Source organism: Macaca fascicularis, chromosome X, assembly GCF_037993035.2.
Source record: "Macaca fascicularis isolate 582-1 chromosome X, T2T-MFA8v1.1".
In the NCBI taxonomy this organism is placed as follows: Eukaryota; Metazoa; Chordata; class Mammalia; order Primates; family Cercopithecidae; genus Macaca; species Macaca fascicularis.
The window spans coordinates 47,698,098-47,707,500 of record NC_088395.1 but is presented as its reverse complement, the minus strand read 5'-3'; the positions used below and the strand labels follow the sequence as shown (position 1 = coordinate 47,707,500).

Genomic DNA, 9,403 nt, shown 5'->3' with positions numbered 1-9,403 from the left:
GGATTACAGGTGTGAGCCACAGTCGTTGGCTTTTATTTTTCTCCCTCAATTTTTTTTTTATGGAGATGGGGGGTCTCTCTATGTTGTCCAGGGTGGTCTCCAACCCCTGGCCTGAAGCAATCCTCCTACCTCCAGCCTCCCAAAGTGCTGGGATTACAGGCCTAAGCCACCGTACCTGGCCAGATATATGTTTTCTAAGGTTCTTTGCCGTTTACTCGTCTCCATGCAATTTCAAAGTATGTTCTAATTTACGTAGTACTGCTAATTTTATGAAGTTTTTTAAAAAAACATGTACAATGGTAATGTGATGAGCAGACTATATTTTGGGAAATACCTGCTTTCTGCAGTTTAAGGCCACATTTTACAGTTTGCAATGTCCTTTAACATTTTTGCAGTTCTGTGAGGATTACAACATACTTTATTCACAAAGCACTCTTTGATTTTTTCAAAATATTTCAATAATTATAAGGCATTTTGTGGTTTCTTTAGTAGCACTGAAGGGGCAAAAGGGTAAAGGGCCTGTGTTTTGTCTTCCCTTCTGAGATTTTGTCGTTGACAGTTGTGTTCTGTTTTTCCTCTCCAGGGCAAAATACTTCAAAGGGAAAAAGATCCATGGAGAAATTGACATTAAAGTAGAACAGGTAAGTTGGGACATTTGGACCTGGGGGTCAGTTGTCCATACTGCAAACTGAGTGGCCATTTTTGTGTGATGTAGGTGAATCACCAATTTTTTTCTCCTTCCCAGGCCGAATTCTCTGATCTCAACCTTGTGGCCCATGCCAATGGTGGATTCTCTGTGGACATGGAAGTTCTTCGGAATGGGGTGAAGGTCATGCGGTGAGTATAAAAAGGGTACCTTGGTGTTACGAGCGAGGCATAAGAACTCTCCCCCTTAGAGCTGGGGGAAAGTTCCTACCTCCCCACCCATCCTTCTGTGGGCAAGAACTTAGGCATGGAATGTGGGGAGCCAACTTTTCTTCTGAAAAAGAGCCAGGGACCCCAGCATGCCACAAGCCAGGCTTTAAAAATATATATATATATATTTATATATATATATAATATAAATATATTTATAAATTTTATATATAATATAAATATACACACACACACACATATATATATATATATATGTATATATTTCAGACAGGGTCTTGCTCTGTCTCCCAGGCTGGAGTGCACTGACGCAATCATGGCTCACTGCAGCTACAACTTCTCAGGCTCAAGTGATCTTCTCACCTCAGCCTCCCAAGTAGCTGAGACTACAGGTGCACACCACCATGCCTGGCTAATTTTTATGTTTTTTTGTAGAGATGGGGATCTCACTATGTTGCCCAGGTTTGTCTCAAACTTCTGGGCTCAAACAATCCACCTGCTTTGGCCTCTCAAAGTGCTGGGATTATAGGCATGAGCCGTCACACTCAGCCTTCAATTATTAATTAAATAAACATTTGCTAGATATCTGCTACATGCCAGGTGCTGCTCTCAGGACTTCATATTCAACAAATATTTATTATACACCTACTGTGTGCCAGGAGCTATTCTACATGCTGAAAGACCAAAAAATAAAAAATAAAAAAAAGAACCCGGGTCTTATGAAACTTACATTCTACTGTGAGATACACACAATACACAAATAAATAAGAAAATGTAAAAGTGCTAAGAAAAAAAATATAGCAGGGACCAGATGTGGTGGCTCACGCCTGTAATCCCAACACTTTGGGAGGCCAAGGTGGGTGGATCACTTGAGCCCAGGAGTTCAAGACTAGCCTGGTGAACATGGTGAAACCCGTTTCTACTAAAAATACAAAAATTAGCCAGGCGTGGTGGCAGGTGCCTGTAATCCCAGCTACTTGGGAGACTGAGGCAGGGAAATCGCTTGAACCTGAGAGGCAGAGGTTGCAGTGAGCCATGATTGCTCCAGCCTGGACAACAGAGCAACACTCCGTCTCAAAAAAATTAATTAATTAATTAAAAAGAAAGAAAGAAAAAAGAAAAAAATATTTAGCACTAAAGCAGATGTAGCAATTGTTGGATGATGGTGGGGTCTGCAGTTGGGATAGGGTGGCCTGGTTGCAGGAGAGACATTTGAGGAAAAACCTGATGGAGGTGAAGGAGTGATCCATGCAGGTATCTAGGGGCAAGTGCTTTAGACAGACAGAACATCCTTGGTAAAGGTCCTGAGGTTAGAATTTATTCCGGGCAGAACACTGAAGACAGCTTGCAGTCTGAGAGATGGTGACCAGGAAGTTGTCAGAGCTGTGTGGGTAAGCTGCAAGCTGACCTTGCTGAGAAGGGAACAGGTAGGAGAGGCTTAAAGGGGATCACCAGGTGGGCAGAGGGTAGAAAGGGTGCACTAGGCAGAGGGAACAGCTTGCACATGTGTGCAGAGGTGAGAAACCACTTTGCAATTTCTGGGAGCTATGGAGATGTAGAAACTTGGTCTTTGTTTCGAGAGTGATAGGGAGCTACTGGGGGAACTCTCAACACTCCAACCCCTGCCATGCTAGGTCTCTGAAGCCGGATTTTGTGCTGATCCGCCAGCACGCCTTCAGCATGGCACGCAACGGAGACTACCGAAGTTTGGTCATTGGGCTGCAATATGCTGGAATCCCCAGTGTTAACTCCTTGCATTCTGTCTACAACTTCTGTGACAAGCCCTGGGTGGTAAGTAACAGGAAGGGTGCCACTGGCAGAGGGAATAGCTCATGCATGCATGTGGGAATTTGAAACCACTCTGCGATTTGGGGGAAGTGAGTGTGTTCAGAAGCTTACAGATTCCCGGTGAAGGACTCACTGACCCAGCTCTCCTGGTTCTCATAGTTTGCCCAGATGGTTCGACTGCATAAGAAACTGGGGACAGAAGAATTCCCTCTAATTGATCAGACCTTCTACCCCAATCACAAAGAAATGGTGAGTTTGGGGAAAATAGAGTGGGCAGGAGGGAAGATTCATAACTACTGCAATAATATAAAATATTGATATATTATCAGCTGTGTGATATCAAGAGTGTGGCTGCTGTGTGCACGTGGGGTCATGAAGTTGCTTTGCGATAGGGTCTACCATGAGTTTCCTTATGCTTACAAGGAAAACTAAATCATAATACATTCCAATATTTATCAGATCCTGTTATTCATGTTATCTATTTTTGCCAGTATTAAAAACCGATTTCTAATGTGAATTGATAGAATTAATGTAATGAATCAGAATATATTACATATAGAAATCAGGTCATTATTACTAACATTATCAAATATTCCTTCTGATAGAAATTTTACCTATATTCAAATTAGGATTGCCAATAACATTTATCAATAGTAATGTTATAAATTAAATTGTTGGCAAGGCACGGTGGCTTATGCCTGTAATCCCAGCACTTTGAGAGGCTAAGGTGAGCAGATCACGAGGTCAGGAATTCAAGACCAGCCTGGTTAACATAGTGAAACCCCGTCTCTACTAAAAATACAAAAATTAGCCGGGCATGATGGTGCATGCCTGTAGTCCCAACTACTCGGGAGGCTGAGGCAGGAGAATCACTTGAACCCAGGAGTTGGAGGTTGCAGTGAGCCGAGATCACACCACTGTACTCCAGCTTGGGCAACAGAGTGACACTTCGTCTCAATAAATAAATTAATTAATTAATAGAAATTGAACTTTTGGTTACTATTATAAAATATAATCACTGGCCTGGCACGGTGGCTCACGCCTGTAATCCCAACACTTTGGGAGGCCGAAGCGGGTGGATCGCCTGAGGTCGGGAGTTTGAGACCAGCCTGGCCAACATGGAGAAACCCTGTCTCTACTAAAAAAATACAAAATTAGCCGGGCGTGGTGGTGCATGCCTGTAATCCCAGCTACTTGGGAAGTTGAGGCAGGGGAATCGCTGGAACCCGGGAGGCAGAGGTTGTGGTGAGCCAATATCGCACCATTACACTCCAGCTTGGGCAACAAGAGCAAAACTCCATCTCAAAAAAAAAAAAAAATATATATATATATATATATAAAATCACTAATATTACAAATTATCACTAATACTATAAATTATTTTTACTGTTGTAAATTACGAGTACCTATGTTATGAATTAAATTGTAGTTTCTAGTAGAAATTGGATAATCATTATTAATAGCATCAAAGATCATTGCTGTTATTACAAATGATTATTGCTATTACAAATTGTGCTCTAATATAAATTATAAGCACCTGTTTTGAATTATATACGCATGGCACACGCAATGGAGACTACCACAGTTGGGTCATTGGGCTACAATATGCCAGAATAAAATATGCTGAACATTTGAATAATAGAAATTGAATTATCGTTGCTAATATCATCAAATATAACAATTAATATTATAGTGCATTATGGTGTTACAAATTAAGTTTATTAGTATAAATGATTAGTACCTATGTTGTAAACTATTATAATTATTTTTTTTAAATGTAAACCCAAAGTGGGAGGATCTCTTGAGCCCAGGAGTTTGAGACCAGCCTGAGCAATGTAGTGAGACCCCATTTCCACAAAATTTTAAAAATCAAGGGCCGGAGGCCGGGCGCGGTGGCTCACGCCTGTAATCCCAGCACTTTGGGAGGCCGAGGCGGGCGGATCACAAGGTCAGGAGATCGAGACCACGGTGAAACCCTGTCTCTACTAAAAAATAGAAAAAAACTAGCCGGGCGAGGTGGCAGGCGCCTGTAGTCCCAGCTACTCGGGAGGCTGAGGCAGGAGAATGGCGTGAACCCGGGAGGCGGAGCTTGCAGTGAACCGAGATCCCGCCACTGCACTCCAGCCTGGGCAACAGAGCGAGACTCCGTCTCAAAAAAAAAAAAAAAAATCAAGGGCCGGGCGCGGTGGCTCAAGCCTGTAATCCCAGCACTTTGGGAGGCCGAGGCGGGCAGATCACGAGGTCAGGAGATCGGGACCATCCTGGCTAACACGGTGAAACCCCGTCTCTACTAAAAAATACAAAAAATTAGCCAGGCGACGTGGCGGGCGCCTGTAGTCCCAGCTACTCGGGAGGCTGAGCCAGGAGAATGGCGTAAACCCGGGAGGCGGAGCTTGCAGTGAGCTGAGATCCGGCCACTGCACTCCAGCCTGGACGACAGAGCCAGACTCCGTCTCAAAAAAAAAAAAAAAAAAAAAAAAAAAATCAGCCTGGCGTGGTGATATGCACCTGTAGTCCCAGCTACTTGGGAGGCTGAGATGGGAAGATCGCTTGAGCCCTGAAGGTTGAGGCTGCAGTGAGCCATGAGAGCACCACTGCACCCCAGCCTGGGCAACAGAGTGAGACCCTGTCTCAAAACATTAAATAAATAAGTAAATAAAATTAAACCATTAGTACAAACAGTGTAAAAGTTGTTACAGATCTAACTATTACCAGTGTTACAAATTAAGATTACTAATATAACCCATGAGTACCTATGTTTTGAATTATCTTGTAGTTCCTAATAGAAATCATTACTAATATGGTTAACATTCTAACTGCTATTATAAAAAACACTAATATTAAAATTTTGATTACTAATATAAATTATGAGTACCACAGTTATGAATCAAATTTTAGTTACAAATAGAAATTAAATAATTGTTACTAATGCAATCAAATTGTATAAGTAATTTTGTCAATTTTTACCAATATTACAAATTATGTTTACTCATATAAATGATCACCAATTTTATGACTAAAATTACAATTAAATATCAATATTGACCCAACATTATCAACTTGATCAAATAAACATTGCTACTAATATTAGCAATTCTTACCAGTATTACAAATTATGGTTACTGATATACGTCAACAGTGTTATAAGTTAAGTTTACTTACAGATAAAGATTGAATCATTAGGTTTTTGTTTTTTTTTTTTGAGGAGGAGTCTCACTCCGTCGCCAGGCTGGAGTGCAGTGGCATGATCTCGGCTCACTGCAGCCTCCGCCTCCCAGGTTCAGGCGATTCTCCTGCCTCAGCCTCCCGAGTAGCCAGGACTACAGGTGTGCGCTACCACACCCAGTTCATTTTTGTATTTTTAGTAGAAACGGGGTTTCACCATGTTGGCCAGCATGGTCTCGATCTGCCCGCCTCAGCCTCCCAAAGTGCTGGGATTACAGGCGTGAGCCACCATGCCCGGCCTAAATCATTAGTTTTAAGGAAACCCAATTTGTTTATCATTATTATTATTCTACATTCTTTGAGAGACATTACAGCAGAATGTGATTAAGAGCATAGACTCTGTAGCCAGAATTTCTGTGTGAGAATCTTACCTCCACAACTTATTAGCTGCTTAACACAGGAAAAGTTACTTAAACACCCTGTACCTCAGTTTATTCATCTCCAAAATGTAGGTAATAATAGTTCCCACCTCATATAGTTGGTGTGAGAATGAAATTACTTAGTAAATGTAAGGTGTCTAGAACAATGCATCTGGCATATATTAACTGCTACCTAAGTGTTGACAAATTTCTCCTTCTATTCTTAGTTGGTTGAGTATTTTTGTCATGAAAGGATGTTGGACATTGTCAAATGCTTCTTCTGTGTTTATTGACATGATTGTGTGAATTTTGTCCTTTATTCTATGAATATGGTATATAGTACATTAATTGATTTTCATGCAAGTTGATAGGTTCATAAGTTTGTTTATGATGTGTCTAGGTGTAGACATTTGCATTCCTAGGCTAAATCTCACTTGGCCTTGGTATAAATCCTTTTTGTATGTTGTGGGATTCAGTTTGTGATTATTTTGTTAGGGATTATTGTATCTATATTCATAAGAGACATTGCTCTGTAGTTTTCTTATGATGTCTTTGTCTGGTTTTGGTATCAGGATAACACTGGCCTCATAGAATGAGTTGGACAGTGTTTCTTCTTCTTCTATTTTTGGGAAGATTTTGTAAAGATTGTCATTAATTTTTTTTTTTTTTTTTTTTTTTTTTTTTTTTTTTTTTGAGACAGGGTCTTGCTGTGTTGCTCAGGCTGGTCTTGAACTCCTGGGCTCAAGTGATCCTCCTGCCTTGGCCTGCCAAAGTGCTAGGATTACAGGCGTGAACCACCATGCCTGTTCGGCATTAATTCTTTTTAAATGTTTAGTAGAATTCACCAGTGAAGACATCTAGTCCTAGGTATGTCTTTGTAGGAAGTTTTACTTATTCCTAAATCAATCTCTTCCCTTGTTATAGGTCTATTCAGATTTTCCATTTCTTACCAAGTCAGTTTTTGTATTTTGTGTCTTTCTAGGAATTTTTCCATTTCATCTAGGTTTTCTAACTTATTGGCACATAGTTGTTCACAGTACTCTCTTATAATACTTTTTATTTCTGTAAGGTCAGTAGTATGTCCACTCTTTCATTTCTGATTTTAGTAATTAGAGTTTTCTGCCCTTTTTTTTTTCTTAGTCTAAAGGTTTATCAATTTTATTGATGTTTTCAAAGAACCAAATTTTTGTTTTATTAGTTTCTCTATTTTTAAGATTCTTTATGTTATTTATTTCCACTCTTATTTTATTATTTTTTTCCTTGTGCTTGCTTTGGACTTAAGTTTGCTCTTTTCTTTCTAATTTCCTAGAAAAAAAAAATGGAAGATTAGGTTATTGATTTTGATACCTTTCTTCTTTTTAGATATAGGCAGTTAAAACTATGAATTCTCCTTTAAGCACCACTTTAACTGCATCCCTTACATTTTGATATGTTGTGTGTTCATTTTCATTCATCTCAAAGTATGTTCTAATTTCCCTTGTGATTTTTCTTTGACCTATTGGTTATTTAGGAGTGTGTTACTTTCCACATATTTGTAAATTTTTCTAATTTTTTCTGTTTTTGATGTCTAGTTTCATTCTGTTGTGGTCAAAGAACATATTTTGTATAATTTCAGTCCTTTTCAATTTGCTGAGATTTGTTTTCTGACTTAACATATGGTCTGTCCTGAAGAATGTTCCATGTGCACTGAAGAAGAATGTGTATTCTGCCATTGTAGGGTGAAATGTTCTATAGATGTCTATGAGGTCTAATTGGTTTATAGCATTTTTCAAATCTTCCTTATTGGCTGGGCACAGTAGCTCACACCTGTAATTCCAGCACCTTGGGAGTCTGAGGCGGGTGGATTGCTTGAGTGCAAGAGTTCAAGACCATCCTGGGCTACATGGCAAAACCCCATCTCTGCAAAAAATACACACGCACACACAAAAAGCCACATGGTGGCACACGCCTGTAGTCCCAGCTACTCAGGAGGCTGAGGTGGGAGGATCACTTGAGCCCAGAAAGTGGAGGTTGCAGTGAGCTGAGATTGCACCACTGCACTCCAGCCTGGGTGACAGAGTGAGACCACATCTCCAAAAATAAATAAATAAATAAAATAAACTTCTTTGTTGGATCCCTGTCTAGTTGTTTTATCCATTTGTTTAAGTGGGGTATTGAAGTCTCCAGCTATAATTGTTGAATTGTCTATTTCTGTCTCCAATTCTGCCTGTTTTTATTTCATATATTTTATGCTGTGTTGTTAGGTGCATATATGTTTATTACTGTTAATCTTGATGGATTGACCCTTTTATGATTATAAAATGTTTTTATCTTAAGTAACAATTGCTGTTTTAAATTCTATTTTACCTCATATTAGTATAGCTATTCCAGCTCTCTTTTGGCTACTGCTTGTGTGGTAAATCTTTTTCCATCCACTTACTTTCAACATTTCAACATCTAAAATGTGCCTCTTATAGACAGCATATAATTAAGTCATGTTTTTCATCCACTGTGCCTATTAACCCTTTACCATTTGCCCTGAGAATACTCTCTGATGGCACTTGTGGCTGCAGTGTTTACCCCGAGATAACTTTGCCACAAACTATCTCGTTTTTATTATTATTTTCACATCACTCTAGTATATTGACTTTGGAAACAAAAGGCATCATTCTATTTATAGCATTCTGTTTGTAGGAATGGTATTTCCATTTACAAAATATAATAATTCTCAATCGCTGAAAATGCTGAAATTCCTGCAAATGACGTTAACATCATTCTTGAACAGTTGTTGGCTGAAGATTCATTTGATGAATCTGATTTTTCCAAAATAGATGATTCTGATGACTCAGATGATTCTGATGTTAGTTCTGCTTAGAAATAACTCCAAGAAGAGTTTTCATATTTTGTTTTGGCACTGAAAATCAGTCAGCTTTGCTTCAGCCTCAAAGAGCATGTTTATATAAAATCAAGTGAGCACAGGCATCAAGCTGCACTTTTTTTTTTTTTCCTAAACGGGAAAAGGGTTAATTGCAGTGTTTAATTAACTTATGTTATTGTAATTACTGATAAGGTAGAGTTTATGTTTGCAATTTTGCTGTTTGTTTTCTATATCTTATTTTTTGTTCCTGTATTCCTCTGGTAATGCTTCTTTTATGTTAAACAAATATTTTCTCGTGTAC

The 9,403-nt window shown here is 39.2% G+C and overlaps 1 protein-coding gene across 2 annotated transcripts in view; it reads left to right on the top strand.

Annotated features, from left to right (window-relative positions):
- SYN1 (synapsin I) overlaps window positions 1-9,403 on the top strand; it is a 50,204-nt gene that overhangs the window by 12,169 nt on the left and 28,632 nt on the right. For both annotated transcript variants that reach the window (XM_005593427.5, XM_005593426.5), the window contains exons 2-5: window positions 584-641; window positions 746-837; window positions 2,508-2,664; window positions 2,821-2,910. In XM_005593427.5, coding sequence (XP_005593484.1) covers window positions 584-641; window positions 746-837; window positions 2,508-2,664; window positions 2,821-2,910 — 397 coding nt within the window. The remainder of the gene's footprint in view (window positions 1-583; window positions 642-745; window positions 838-2,507; window positions 2,665-2,820; window positions 2,911-9,403) is intronic.